The following is a 15170-nucleotide window of genomic DNA, read 5'->3' on the forward strand; positions in this document are numbered from 1 at the left end:
ACCAGTATTAGACCAGCATAAGAAAGATTCCAGACTTGAGATGTGGGGATTTGGAATACCCACGTCATATCTTTTATTGAAATTGCTGAATACTTCATATTACACTATTTTGATTCAAAATGGAGGTTTTTTGTTTTTTTTTTTTTATAAAAAGAAACCATTGCTGAAACTGAATAAGCCAGCCAGAATGAGCAATGAAGAGTTTCAAAAAAATTCAGACCAACACATGTATTTGTAAAATTTTTTGAAACCCTATCATTGCCCATAAATTAAACACCTGGAAAAGAGCAAAACTGCTAGAAGAAATTTGACTTCCATTAATTGCCAGCAACACTGCAAATCAATGACCACGGCCAGGACCTCAGCCTAAGATCTAGCTCTTACACTATCAGAAAAGACTAGCCCAATTCTTTTCTTGTAATGAATGCCAGAGAGGTATCATGCAGACCAGGGCTCCTCTGGTTGTTGGGCTTTTTGGGTGATGACAAACTGGGCAGTGCAAGCTGTATTCTAACAATTCTGCCTCTGACCTTGAAAACTCTTGTTCTGTGCAGTCAGTCTAGTTCAGCCATGATCTAGGAAAAAAAAAAAATCTTTGGATGCTTGTCAGCTGCTGCTCTGGCAAATACTGATGAAGTCAGTCATATGACCAGTACCTAGAAAATATCATGCAAAGAACAGCAACCATTCCAGGCTAAAGCTATACAGAATTGTACCTTTCAGTCAATACCTTTGAACCAATGATCTGTTTAAATTAGAACGAATACTCAAATTTACAGGATAAATTAGACCAGTTCTAAAATTTACATCAAATCATCCCAACACAGAAAAGTTATATTTTTCCTTGTCTTACAATGGATGAACCCATAGAAGGGCGAACCCATAGAATAATACCCTGCCGGCAGGAAGAACACGTTGCTATAAGCAAACCTGAGTAGTGAGGATCAATAAATACAAGGAGTTAAAATGCTAGTAGTCAGATAACTTGAATCTCAGGAGCCAGGGACTTAATTCAGCTTTAATCTTGTCCTTTGAAAGGTTCCTTTTTAAGCAAGCATTTAATGTCTATGCTGAGGCTTAAAAAAGTTGTCCTGGCTAGAGAGAGTCAACATAACTCAGCTAACTGGATGCTAGACATCCAGTCATTACTGAACAGATCATTGTAAACAACCAAGACATCTTTCCATCTTTCTCTTCTTCCCTTTTCAATGGTTTCTTGTTAAAGGCAAAATTCAGAAAAATCTTTCAGGCTGAAGTCCTCATATTTGGTTGGAAGTGTTGTCCCATTTTATATATAATCTCTCTATATATATTTGATTAGGCACAAAAGGAATTAAACATTCAACAAGTCCTCATCACTATCATCATGAAATGATGCTGTATTTGTAGAGTTCTGTGCCTGCTGTTGACCTGACTTGGCTTTTGTTTTCCTTTCCCTTCCCCCATTCAGCAAGTAAGCTTTGTCATCACTGCCAAAGCTCGGTGGCTTCTTTTGTGGGTGCTTGCTTTTGTCTAGTCCTCTTCCTGTCTGAATCTTTACATCTGGAATGGTTAACACTTCATCCTCACTGTCCAAATCATCCACACGGAGAGATGTAAAAGCTTCAGATGTAACGGACTTGGTAGTAACATGACCGTTCTCCTGCACTCCTTTTGCTGTTCTTTGATTTGGTGCTGCGATTTCCTCCATAAGCCACTCTGTTTCATTCTCATTAGCTTCTTCTTCTTCACTGTTTATCTGCAGGAAAAAAGATGTCCATATAGCACTCTAGACTCTTCTACATACATTGATCTCCCCAGTTCTTATACCCACTCCACACATCCTTGGGTTTAATTTAGACTGAGATAGTTATCAGCACACTCTTGCAGTATTACTATTGCTTTACTGTGTCTGAGGCGTACTCTCTTCTGGCAGATTTGTTATTTGGCTATTTACAGACTGTTCATTTCCTCAGCTGTTCTAAAATGGTAAAGGTTCCCATCTTACAATATAAATGTAGACAGTTTTCCTGAAGCCACATGCATTTGTTTCCATTCACTGAAGGAACTGGAAATTAAAGGTTTTTATCTATTTATTAGAGTTTCACATTAAAATTTGACAAGAAACAAAACCTTTGGTTTTGCTACTGTGTTACCTTTGTGTATTTGTAGGAAACGCCTGATGTTCTTCTGCAGCAGTTTGTTATCTTGTTCACAACAGTCTCCCTAAAGAGAAGGAAGAACACTGCATTAGGAAGACTATATTCTCCTCAATAGCCCTCGCATTTCAGTGGATTTCTATCAAAGCATTTTACCAAGCAAGCTGCAAGCTGTCGTGTAGCAACATTTGACCCTAAACCATTCTAATTACTACAGCATCATGGACTGAATATTACATCTTCCCCCCTTTAGCACAGCTTCAAGGTGGATATAGACCAGAGGTGTTTTAGTCTCAAAAAAAAAAAAAAGTGGTCTTAAAAAAAGGAAGAGGTCTTAAAGTTTTTTTTAGTCTTAAAAAAAAAAAAAAAAAACTTTCCCCTTCACTGAGGAAGCCAAATTGTCCTACCAAAAGTTTTCAGAGCCTCCCAACCATTTCTTACCTTCTTTCTTTTTTGTAGAACAGCAAGATTATCAGGCATGCAGTGAGAACAACCAGAAGGACACTCAGCACAGCACCAACAGCCTGACTTCTCCTTGAAAGACCTTTATGTACTTGGGCTTCCTGATCAGATTGGCCCTCACGGCTTCCTGGAACACTGTTTGACCTAATAACAAATTGGGAAGAAAAGGAAGACTAAGATCTACTGACAAATTGCATCAAACTAGATTAGGAACAGATTTAAATTAAAAAATACTATACTAGCCTGTCAGAATTCATAAAGAATGGAATTTAGGGGATTTTATTCTAGTTACTGAAAAAACAAAGATAGGTACTATGCCTACATTCTGGTGTGCTTTTAAGCAGTACATAAAACTAAGATAACAGTCAAGACTAAAGTGTGCAATTACTAAAGTGTGTGATTAGACACCAGATCTTAGACAGCAGCAGCTATCCACTCACATAATTAAACCTGCACCTGAGCAAGCTGTAGAAGCTACAGCAATTATTTGCTGCATCTGACAGTGGCACTGCACAGACAAACTGCCTTAACAGATAATCCCCTGCTTACACCAGAATGAACAGTTCCCCCGTGCTTTTAAGCTAGCACCTACAAAATTACAGTCCTAGAATTATTTCATTCTTTGCAGCAAGGCTGCCTGAAGAGTCAAGAATGCAGGTAAGCACTGAGATGCATCATTTTGCTTTTAAACCACTGCCTGTCACCTCATTACTCCTTTCTGGACCTGTAAAATGAAGAGTTCAATTCTGTAGAATAAGGAGATCAATTCACTGCGAAAATACATCATTATTTCTATGACATATGATTTTTTACTCTAGCCTGAAGAAGTAGGCAGATAGTTTTTGCTCTGGCTTTCAATTTTTCTAGGCAATAAGGCACGGAAAACAAAAATCCAAATACTCATTACTCCTCTCAGTAATGTGAAACAGCATGTTCTCAGCTACAGTAAGTTTTACTTAATGGGAAGAACAGTAATAAATCCTACCATACCTCTCCATTATTTCCACTGCAAACAGGAAGCTTGTAGATCCAGATCAATTTGACTGCTAAATAAATGTTTGCCATACACCAAACATTACACACGTGGACACTAGTTCCATTTACTCATAAGTCTATTTTTTTTTTTTTTTTTTAAGCTTGTCCCCCACCTCCCCACCCTATTACTTTGTCAAGTAACAACAAAAAAGCCTTTAGCTGAGAAGGGTTACTTTAAGAAAACAGTTAACTACTCACATTAGTGGACACACAGCAGATGTGTACCAGGTAAATAAATACTGACAATCTGCTGTTTCGTGAAGAAATTCAGGGATGCCTTCCTTTACATGTGAACTGCAGTGGAAGAAAATTGTTGAGGAGACAAACTTTGATTTATCTTTACCACATCTGGAGTCCGATGAAAATATGACATCCAAGTCATCATCTAAAACAAGAAGAACACCTTATTTTAGCACTTCCTTGAAAACAGCCAGGAGAACTATACCCTAAGAAGTTGTGTGTTTGCATCTGCACTCCCGCATGTATTTGTTCTGCAGTAAACGCTCACATTTTGCAGCACCTGCAGGTGAGCTTATACTTTCATATAGCTCATTCCACCCAGTTGCTGTGGAATAGTGAGCTAAACTCTTTACAGGGAAAAGCAGCTAGGTGGAACAGCACAAGCAGAGGAAAACAGGAAACCTAGTCTCATCTTATATTGTTTTTACTGAAATCTTTCAGCAAGCATCAAGCCCAAAATCTACTGCTAAGGCCACATTTACAACTGGCCTCACATAATAGGAAGAAGCAGCCTAAATTATAAAAATCAGAGAATAGTTGGAAGGAACCTTAAAAGAACACCTAGTTCCAACCCCCTGCAAAAGGTAGCAACACCTCCCACTAGAACAGGTTGCTCAAGGCTGGTTTGGGTGCTGCTTTGAACACTTCCAGGGATGGGGAATCCACAGCTTCTCCAGGCAACCTGCTCTAGTACCTCATCATCCTCATGGCAAAGAATTTCTTCCAAGTACCTAATGTAAATTTACCCTCTTTTAGTTTAAGACTAGGAAGAGAGACTCTGGACAACTTTACAGAAATGGTTTAGCACAGATGTCATGGAAAAAGAACTATTTAATGAAACAATTCAAATGAAGATCAAGCAATTACAGCTAGCAAGCAAGTACTTACCCTCAACGTAATATTTAGCTTTTTTGGCAAATCCAATTCTCCGAAAACGACGCTCATTAGTTTTAACCTGACAGATGTTAGCTTCAGAGCACTCTGGGAAGCTTGAGTTTGTTATACCAGAAAGCTGAATTTCATATACATATTTATCTCCGTTTGTCCGTATGTCACCAGAAGCTGTGTACAACCTGAGGAGACAGAGGGCAGGTCTATACTAAGTCTAAACTCAGACTTAAGTAATTTCCAAGACTTAAGACTGGCAACAGCAGTACCTGTTACCTCAAGCAGATTCCAAATCAAGTTGGAGTGATAGATTCATCAGACAGAAGAGACACAGGGCAGAGGCTTCCTCCTTCAGTATTACAACCGAGTATTATATTCGGCATAAAGCCTTCTAAGAATGCACCAAAACCAAACTCTTCTAGTTATACTGTCCTCAATGGGAGCATGAGCACTTAAACTGAATACAGAAGTATGATTCAGCAGCTCTCACACTGCTAGCATACTGGCCATGAAATCCATATTGAGTGTTCTGTAGTTATGATAAATAGCCTGTCTTAGCTTTTGTGAGTTAAGCTTTTGCGAGTTAAGTAGTCGCCCTCCTGGCAAAAGCATCTACCCAAGTGCTATCCAACTACCACTTACAGTCATATCCCTCCTTGCCGCTGGCAAAACTAAAAATGCTTTGAGACTCTGAGTTATTTGTTCTAGCCACCTGCTTGAAGACTGAGCTTGATCAAATGTGACTTGACTAATCTCTCATTACACCAAGTTTCTCATTTCACATCCTGACCTCTTCTACTCTCTCATCCAGGAATGTTTGATTTTACCTGATAACATTATAAGCACAGAGAAACATGAATGCACAGCAGGTCTATTCAAAACGCATTTGCTCAGTTACACCAATCTTGTGCTCTTCAATGCACACTACTGAATTGTGCCTTGCAGGCAGAGTTTATTCTTCCCATAACACTACTACAGACAGGTTTCCTTCCATAACACTAGAATTGATGTTAAATGTAGTTATTTATAGGAGTTCCTGGAGCAGAATTATGTGCAATGTTAGTAGAGTATAACTGCCTTTCCCTGCCTGTCCAGAGTTCGGTCATGCTTGAACATTCCTCCAGAGCTGTACTGCTTCGCTTCTAAGGTTACTAAAGCATGGGTTCTGGCTTGCATATGGATCTACTGAGCAGGAAGAAAGGTGTTTTGAAAAGAGTCAAAGAGTACTGTAGATGAAAATCAGGATCTCTGAGAATGATCCAGTGTCTACATATTATGGAAAAGAACAACAACTCATAATAAAGAACTCTACCATCAAAATGGTGTATGTGCAGACTTTAGATTAGTCTTGAATACCCCAAGACATGCTCAAAGCTTTAAACCCAGCTGTAGGCTGTAGTAGCAACCAGACCTTTAGTTCAGCCACTGGTACAAGGCTGTCAGCAAATTCCCACTTAACAGCTAGGAATTCTTAAGGCAAATTGGAACATTATACCAAGCTTTTTTCTTGCAGTAGAGGTCTACAGAACTATATTTTTATTTTATTTATTATTTTTGTTTTTGGTCTTCAACTTACTTGTAATAAACATCCCCTAGAGAAAAGTTTTTCCCTGTTGTAGGATTAATTACTGTTCCATTCACTACTTCCACCTCCTGTGGCTTCACAGCACAAGCTGCACGTGTGTCCCAAGCGATGTAGTAAATACAGTTTTCTTCATCAATCCTGCCAAACAACAGATAACTGATTATTCCAGGAAAGAGTAACAAGCACTTAATATCTTGAGTAAGAGAAGACACAGCAATTTGCTCATGTATGGGAATCTCCTGCTTAAGCAACATGCAGAGAGTAAGCTAGAATAATAAGCACTAAAAAAAACTACCTGAGTTCTATTGATCTTAGCTGAGTTAAGAGACTGCAGTCACCTGACTTCACTTAAACTCCCTGCTTCAAGAGTTCTAGAACTCACACAGTACATCACAGGGTTTTATTTAAATACTGTAGCTAACTAACATGCGAGTTTGCTCTTGGCAGCTTTACTGCTCTGCACTTTATCTGGCTGGGACAAGAAATATAAGCTAGTCAGATTTTGCTGCCTACTTCTTTGACTCAGGCACAGCCTCTTGTTCAGTTTCTTTATTCTACAGCCAATGTACAGTCAACCAAAACAAGACTGCAAAAAGCCATCAAGCTTTTTTAGTACTTGTGATCATGCACATATAACTCAGTCTAGACAGCATGTAGTTAGATAATCTGTACTGAAAGATTTGGTATGGTTAAGTAATGGAGTAAAAACATGTTTTATTATCTAAATTGCTTATCTACAGTAAGTGTTATCTACTAAATAGATCTGGAGCAAAGTTACTAAGAGCAGTTATACTACAACTGACAACATAACAGCATCCCAGCCTAATTCAGGAGTGGAATGCCTAGATTTTTGCCCAGGCAATTTAAGATACACAGAATACAGCTATTTATGAAAGTGAACAAGTACAGAAGCTTCAGGAGATCCATGTCTTACAAATACAGACCAAGATTACTCTAGGGACTGTCCAACAGAATAGAGGGTCACTGTCCTGAGAGTTATTAGAGGTCCAACAGAAATCATGAAGATCAGTCAGTAGTATGCTAATTTGTTACTCACCTCTGCAGCACAGGCACGCCAACTGTTTTTGCGCATTTCAGTACTATAACTGTTGTTACTTTCTTGTTTTTCCTGCATTCCTGCCCACTGGAATAACTAATATACACTATATTACCTAGAAGAGAAATAGCAATTCAAGGGTTTTGTAAGCAACTGACAAATTTCCTTTGTTCATTCTCCAGACTTCATTACTTTAGACTAACTTCTAGGTCCCTCCACCCCACAGACCATTTACCAGTTACAGTACTTGTGTGATTTGAGGCTTTCACAATGATCATTTAAAAGTCACTCCTCCAACACTTCTGCATTCACATAGTACCTTATGTTCAGGTTGCCAGCATGGGTATAATTAACATTTATATTTAATGTCCTTTTTGACATATTAAGAGCAAGTAAACAGCTTATAAGCAAACTCAGGCAGTTAACAGATGCAGTACTTCCTTTTTTTGTAGCTGGTTGGAAGACTTCATTTTCAGAAACTTAACAGCAATTTTAAAAAGATTCTTTATTTAAATTGAAATCTTTGAATAAAGTTGGGATTTTTACTCCTTTTCTCAGGAGAGAAGCCACTTAGTCATCTCTCACATGCTGCTCTAATTGGAAGCGTTAGCAGACAAAGGACAAGTTTTTCAAAACAGGATGAACCAAAAAATAATTCTCCCCTCCCACAGTCAGAGGTTGAAAGGTACCTCCAGAGGTCATCTTATCCAACTCCCTGTTTAACAGGGTCCCCTACAGTCACATCCTTGAGACCATGTCCAGACTGTTTTGAAAGGAGAGAGACTGCACAGACTCCATGCGACCTGTGCCAGTGCTCAGTCATCCTCACAGAAAGTGTTTCCTGATGTTCAGACAATTCACCTGTTACAGCTTTAATTACAGCACTGCTTATTTGCTTTCATGTTTTCTCATGGCCTAAACACCACTTTTAATTTTGTGTTGTTCTCTTTAAACAGAAAAAAAAAATGAGGACACATTGGCAAAAGTATCTCAAGGTTGAATAGAATCCTTTAAGAGCCATTACAGCTAGGTTGTCCGATTTAGTTCTCTCAGCTCTTTAGGAACAAAAGTTAATTATACCTGTCACATTCAGCTTCTGTGTATGAACAAGCCCAAGAACTTCAACATCTCCATTGTTGCTTTTCCTACAAATACTGGCTCTTTCAGGGCAGCCTGTGGGTCCTTCATGCACCCTCTGACAGAGATTCAAATAGTACCTAAACAAAAAACACGGCAGGAAAAAAAAACTTCTTTAGGCTCAACTGTTGAGATGAAATATAAGCTTTGTAAACTCTTTGCAAGGAGCTAGCCACATTGAAAGATCAAATACTCAAGCTAGCTGAAGGAACAAAACACATAAACACTTAGCAGGTTACTCTTAGTTATCATTTTAGAGTAAACGACTGTACAGAGAAACTGATTACCAGATCAGTTCACTAGTTAGTTTTGACTCAAGTCAAAAGTAGAAATTTGAACCAAGACAAGGAATACCCAAGTTTTCTCTCAGCTATAGAGCTTGTAGCGCTCTCAGTTTAAGGCTCTTCGAAGTTATACCAGTTCAGTTTTATAAGAATAAAAGAACTAGGAGCATTACAGTTTTGTTAGGGTTTTGTTAACCTACAGTTTACTGTAATTTTAGAATTAGATGCAAATTTTTGAATTAGATTCTCTTATCCTTGCCAGTTCAACTTCTTTGTTAACCAAGTGGGTCAGACTGAAAAGATTGATGACTTCCTGACATTTACATTTTTTTAGGTTGATACTAGCAAATTTTTTCTGCCCTGTCTTTATGGAGATAAAGCCCTTCTTGAACTTTAGACAACATGTGCTTGAGTTAATAGAGAACAAACGAAACATTAAGTTTTCTTTTTTATCAACATAACTAAGAATTAGAAAATGGCATTTAAGCTACAAAATTACTTTAAGATAATTTAAGCAGAAAGCCTTTAGAAAGCTTTTGTATTAGATTTATTCATTCTTTAAATAGATACCAATAAAGGGAAATGGTGATGACGAAGAACATAATTATTCATCCTGTTCAGATAAAATAGGTCCCTTTGTGCCTTTTTTTTTCCCCCCCAAGGTCTACATACAGCATTAAGCATCTGCAGCTTTAAGATGCTGTCAGAAATTTAAACAACCCTGAACATGGACCTGAACAGAAGTACTATGCCATATTATAACTTCAGTTACACTGAGCAGCAGGCTGCTCCCTGTTCATTACTCACGAGTTTCCATTGTGGAAGAAGATCCATGAGCCCGTCAGAGAAGACAGCATTCTCAAGTCGTAAGTCTTGTGTTTCTCAACAAACTTGCACTCCATCTTCTTCGGAGGACAAACAGCCTGTGTCTTCCATTCAAACGTCACAGCACAGCCCAGCATCTCACTCATAAGGTATGGCCTCCCACTGCCAGCATTTTCATCACATACGAAAATAATGGTAGACTCCCTTCTTGCAGTTGCTATAAGAAGGGAGGTTGGAAGAAAATCATTTTGTAAGAGGCTTCCAGACATGTATGGATTTTAGTGTAGCAATTTAGAGGTATGAGAAATTTTAATCAGGTATTGTTTCAGAGAGAAGCAGCATAAATGCTTTACCTAGCAACCTCCTTCCCTAGGTTAACTTCCCATGCAATTTTTTCAGGAAGTTGTACAACTCCTCCCTCCAAGATGAGGGATGTCCATCAAGGCAGTCAGCACTTGAACATATGGTTTTGAATCACCATGATATCTAAAGGCATGAACTTGACTTTTAATTCACTTAAGTAAAATCAGGTTTGTTCTATAGATTCTTTATCTTGCTTACTCCCACCCCTTTCATTACATTACGTCAGAGGTCTTCGGCCCAGCCCGATAATGACCAACTCACACTGTTAATTCAGAGCCTTATATATTAGATATAAAAAGTTCTTACCGTTAATACAATATCCCCACTTTCCATCTCCCTGGTAGTCTGCAGTTGTAGCACACCACGGCCTCTTTTTTTCTTCCATAATACATTCCTCATAACTCTTCCCTTTGTACTTGAAGGGGAACACACAGAGCTCTCCCTTTTCAGTCACTGAAAAAGAAAGGTATGCTCTCTGAACAACATACAGTGAAAAAGCAGGCATATCCAGATCCAGGACCATATCCAAAGCCTGCACATCAACACCATTCAAGAAGAGTCACGTGCAGAGGCAGACAACAGATACTGAAACACCGAGTCAAAATCCAATTAGAAAACTCAGATGTAGCATACAATTAGCTATGGTCACCTCTACAGAAAAATTGCGCTCTCTTCCAAAAGAGAAGCATTGATGTTGCAGGTGAGTATGGTGCACATGACTGAAAACCATGTTTCTGCTATGGCATGCAAAATACATGTTCCTTCCCTCCCTTAGCAACAAAGCTGAGATTTAAGGGTAAGAAAGCCAACAACTCTTTATGTAAATAGGCTCTGCTGCAGTCTCACCTGGAGGGCACCGATCACCCCCTGTATACTGCAAGATGACTGTTTCATCCTGGCGGCTATAGTCCATTTTCATTTCTTTTAGGCTTCCAAAGGATGACACACCACTTTCAGATGTCAGACACACTGCTCCATCTTTGCATTTTCCCTGGTACACATCTGCTGCCTTACTGCATACACTAACATGGTAACTTTGGGATCCAGAAAGTACCTGTGTGGACACCCAGAAACAAGGCTTTAAAGGCTGGACTAGATGATTAGGTCTTTTCTAACATAAACGATTCCATGATTCTAAGGCTGCCTCTTGAAGCCTGCAAGTCAATACTTATAGAGAACAATAGGAGTGCTTTATAAACTGCGTCTCATGCAGTCCTTGCATAATGCAGATAACTAATCTTGCAATTTGGCCTTCATTTATGCAGCAAAGCTGCAGGTAAGTACATCCATGGGGCCAAGGACACTGCACGTTCAGCAGACATGTCTTCGTGTTCAAGGCCAAATCAAGATTCCCTTCAGTGAAAAGTTCTCCTTCCTTCCCAACAGTAGATTCATGAACTTCCCCCTCAAAAGCATTGAAAGGCAATGCTCTAATGTTACTCCCTCTGTCAAAAAGGCAAACCACCGACACTGACCACAGCTGCAGCATGCACTTCAGTCTCTTCTCACATTCCAGGAAGTTTAGAAGAGCCTTCTGAGAAGACTTTACCTCAAATGATCTTCCAGAAAGGCTTGTCAGGTTAAAAGTATAGTGTAATTGTTCGTCAGTCACAGAGCAGCCCAAAGTTTTCACTTGATCAGGGCACACAACTGGAGTTTCCCACTCAAACACAAAACTGCAGTCAAGTTTCCGTATCATCTTTGGCCTGCCCTGTTACCAAAAACCACAAAAAAAGAAGAAGATTAGGTTTAATTGTGGAAAATTTGTTGTTTTCTGCATTAATCTCTTCCCTCCAGCAGTTCACCTCAATTATTACTGACTAGGTTTTACAGACCGTAGGACAAACTCCATACCTTAATATTGCAACTAGTACCAAAAAACCCGTAGGTGAAGAACTTTCTACCTACCTACAGAAAACAAATAGTAATTGAAGCAGGCAAGTTTTCTTATTATAATTAAGATCAAGATTTTGATGTTCACCTTGGTTGCAAGCAGGAAAAGAAATGTGAAGCTTTTGTTTCTCCACATCAGAAAACATTACAAAAATTAACAAAGTTGAGGTATGGACAGAATGCTGGTTCCTTTGTCATCCTATTTTAAATCAAAGTAGTAGTATGGCTTGTGTAGTACTCAGAGCCACCTAGGATTTCAGTTCATCTCCCATCTTGACGGAAAATTGATGGGATGGAAAACAGTTCCACTAAATACCTTTAACAAGATCTGGTGTGTCACATATACCCAAGTGCTTCTTTGCTGTTTTTGTTAAGTATTCAAAAAAAGTCATGGAATGTTAAATTTATAGCATCATGCAGCTTCAATTGTTCGGGTGTCAATGAAAAATCAAAACTTGCATTCAGATGCTATGTTTAAGTTGTAACCACTTCTCTAATCATATACATCACAGGTGAAGTATTTCATAATAGCTTTACAAAAAGTTACACTGATTCTTGTTTTAGCTTATGGTACAAGTTCAATCTTTTGGACCCAGACAAAGTACAATAGAACATTAAGCTTAATGCCAACAATAAGTTATCAGTACATTACTTCAGTGGAATCTGATCCTTGAAACCATCACAACTTGATACTTTCAAGCCTAAAGTTCACGCTCTATGAAATTTTGCCTAGTTTAGAACACAAATACTAAGCATATTCCTTCCTCGACTATATGAAACAAGACCATCCTTACACGCTGGAAACAAACAATTGATTTAGCTCTAAGCAAAGTTAATACTTGTTACTCCCCACTTCTCATTGCACTCCAATATCAACATAAATTTAACAGATGTCTTACCAGACCGGTTCCTTGGCTGCAATGAAATACAATGAGAGAAGTATAGTTCAATTTGTTGTTTATCTGACAAGGAGTAGTGCTGGTGTAAGTGATGTAAACCTCATTTACTGCCTCTTTTAGCTTGGGAGGTTCAGTAACACGACCAATATCCTACACAAGAAAAAACATAGTAAGACAAAAGTAACAAATCTAGATTTCAGATCAACTCAGATTTAGATTAGTTCAGAGATTCATCTGTTTAGCTGACATAGGAGCACAATTCCTATGCACTTTTGAAAACTTCATTCTTTAAGTAAAGAACAGTTAACTAGATTTCAGTCCTAACAAAGCAAGTTGCACAGCTCAAAACACCCTTTAGCTAAGCTTGACAAAAGCCATAAAAGCCAGGAAGATTCTGCATCTTAAGGGTGGATTCTTTTTTAAAAATCATTGTGCCAAAAATGCCAACACTTGAAAACTGTGTAGTATTAGCAAAGAGTAAGTTCCCTAGATCAGTGTGGAAGTTCATGAAAAACCATCACAACTTTTTGTTTGCGAGCTATAGAAGATGCACATAAAGCCTTAGATGCAAGAGCCTCCAGAAAGTCTCTTAAGGACATATAACACTGACAAGTTGCCCAATATCCTGTCGCAGTCTTGTTAAGACTGTGCAGCTGTCAAGTTCTTAGAAATACTAAACATGTTTCAGAGCATGCTAGGACACATCCTCCTTCATATTGCAAACAGGCTATCATAGAATCAACTGCACTATTTCTGCACCACTGAATAGCAGACTAAGAGACATTCTGCTTCCCAGCCTCAGTGCTTGGCATGCAGCTATACACAGAAATTCTCTGTAGTAGTTGTTCATACTCATCAGGGCATGGAATCTCTCTACACTCAAAAAATCATTGGAGCTCAGAATAAGTAAACACTGTTTCACAGGAAAAGCAAAGAAAGGGAATTTTGTAGAGTACATTTTAATTCTGTAGTCCATTTATTTATCCCATTGCCAAGCCTATTGCTCAAATCAGGTCTCTAGTCAGGGATACTGTTATAAACTAGCAAGGAAATGCATGTTCCCATGATTTCAGGCATAATACTTACTATTGCTGGTCCACTAACAGGAACCATACAAACAGCTGCTCCAGGTGGACAATTAACATCTTTGATAGGATTGAGAGGCTCACAAATATTGATGTAGAAGTCTGGAGAAACTTCTGTTACATCTTCATCGACAAACGCCTCGTAATACCCAGTGCGATGTATCAAAGGGGACAGGTCAATAACAGAACTGCCATTCAATACTGAGCACCTCACCTATGAGAAAGCACATTTTATTTTTTATTCTTTTGTTTAACTTATTGATAATCATCCTCTCCTTCACAGAGAGAAATGTAGCTACGTTCAAAAGTTCAAAGTTTTATTGAAGTAAGGCAGCATTTATGACAACTTCTGCTTAGTTATAGATACTAAGTGCCTACAAGCTACATATGAAAAAAGTCAAGCTCTTAAATATTTATAGAATTGAATCCACATGAAAATAACATCAGAACAAACCTCTGGAATGCAGCCTCCAACACACAGTCACTACAGTGATCAGTGGATCCTACACTTCCTTCCTATTCAATGTTGTGGGGAAGATGAGGACCACTTCCAATAAAAAGCTTGGTTGTAACAACGTAAAGTTACTGCACTGCAACCTCGTGGCTTGAGCACTGCTTGAAACGGGGTCTGAGGAAACTTTTTACATGCATAAGCTCACTGACACTTGAAATCTGGGGAGTCTATTCATGTTCAACATACTGGTAGTTTTGTTAGTTTCTGTTTTCATTTCATTTCAGTAGAGACCATTATTGCTACCTAGCCATTGCCACTCTGAAACAAACTAGGGTCACTATGGATACACTGAAAAGTGATCAGAAACACACAAGTGATAACTGATCAAAGTTAATACTTTAGAAAACAATGATTTCTATGTTTGTTTTTTTAATCTGAGCATGTATTGTACATACTACTGGAGAGGAAATCAGAGCTGCATGCTGCACAACTCCTACAAGAGACTGGAAGTGGGTACATGACATTTTCCTTCAGTGAAAAGAGCCGGAAAAGCATTTCTCTAAATGATGGTGAGACCTATAATAAAACTGAGGTGGTCATGGGAGGTGGGAACAACTTGTCAGAGAATGATGGTCACACTAGGAAGTATTCAAAGTAACAAGAAGGATTAAACATTCATAAGATGTAATGTTCAGGTGTTAAAGAGACCTTAATTCACCCTCTGGCTCAGGGAACAAAACCATTCAACCTTCTATTCCTATTACTGGCTTTCATTATGTGCACCTGTTACCAGCAACAGTTTAGCTAAAACTAGCTATAGTAAGA

At 38.6% G+C, this 15170-nt stretch overlaps 1 protein-coding gene across 1 annotated transcript in view; it reads right to left on the minus strand.

Annotated features, from left to right (window-relative positions):
- Positions 1 to 47: 47 nt before the first annotated feature.
- IGF2R (insulin like growth factor 2 receptor) overlaps positions 48 to 15170 on the minus strand; it is a 53403-nt gene continuing 38280 nt past the window's right edge. The window contains exons 35-48 of the mRNA XM_082757518.1: positions 13893 to 14105; positions 12807 to 12956; positions 11564 to 11725; positions 10861 to 11068; positions 10321 to 10467; positions 9634 to 9868; positions 8486 to 8622; positions 7406 to 7520; positions 6340 to 6486; positions 4764 to 4948; positions 3834 to 4020; positions 2580 to 2744; positions 2136 to 2205; positions 48 to 1738 (exon numbers count right to left, since the gene is read on the minus strand). Of these exons, the coding sequence (XP_082613644.1) occupies positions 1334 to 1738; positions 2136 to 2205; positions 2580 to 2744; positions 3834 to 4020; positions 4764 to 4948; positions 6340 to 6486; positions 7406 to 7520; positions 8486 to 8622; positions 9634 to 9868; positions 10321 to 10467; positions 10861 to 11068; positions 11564 to 11725; positions 12807 to 12956; positions 13893 to 14105 (2526 nt within the window). The 3' untranslated portion in view covers positions 48 to 1333. The remainder of the gene's footprint in view (positions 1739 to 2135; positions 2206 to 2579; positions 2745 to 3833; positions 4021 to 4763; positions 4949 to 6339; positions 6487 to 7405; positions 7521 to 8485; positions 8623 to 9633; positions 9869 to 10320; positions 10468 to 10860; positions 11069 to 11563; positions 11726 to 12806; positions 12957 to 13892; positions 14106 to 15170) is intronic.

This window comes from Aythya marila (genome assembly GCF_965140915.1).
Source record: "Aythya marila genome assembly, chromosome: 3".
In the NCBI taxonomy this organism is placed as follows: Eukaryota; Metazoa; Chordata; class Aves; order Anseriformes; family Anatidae; genus Aythya; species Aythya marila.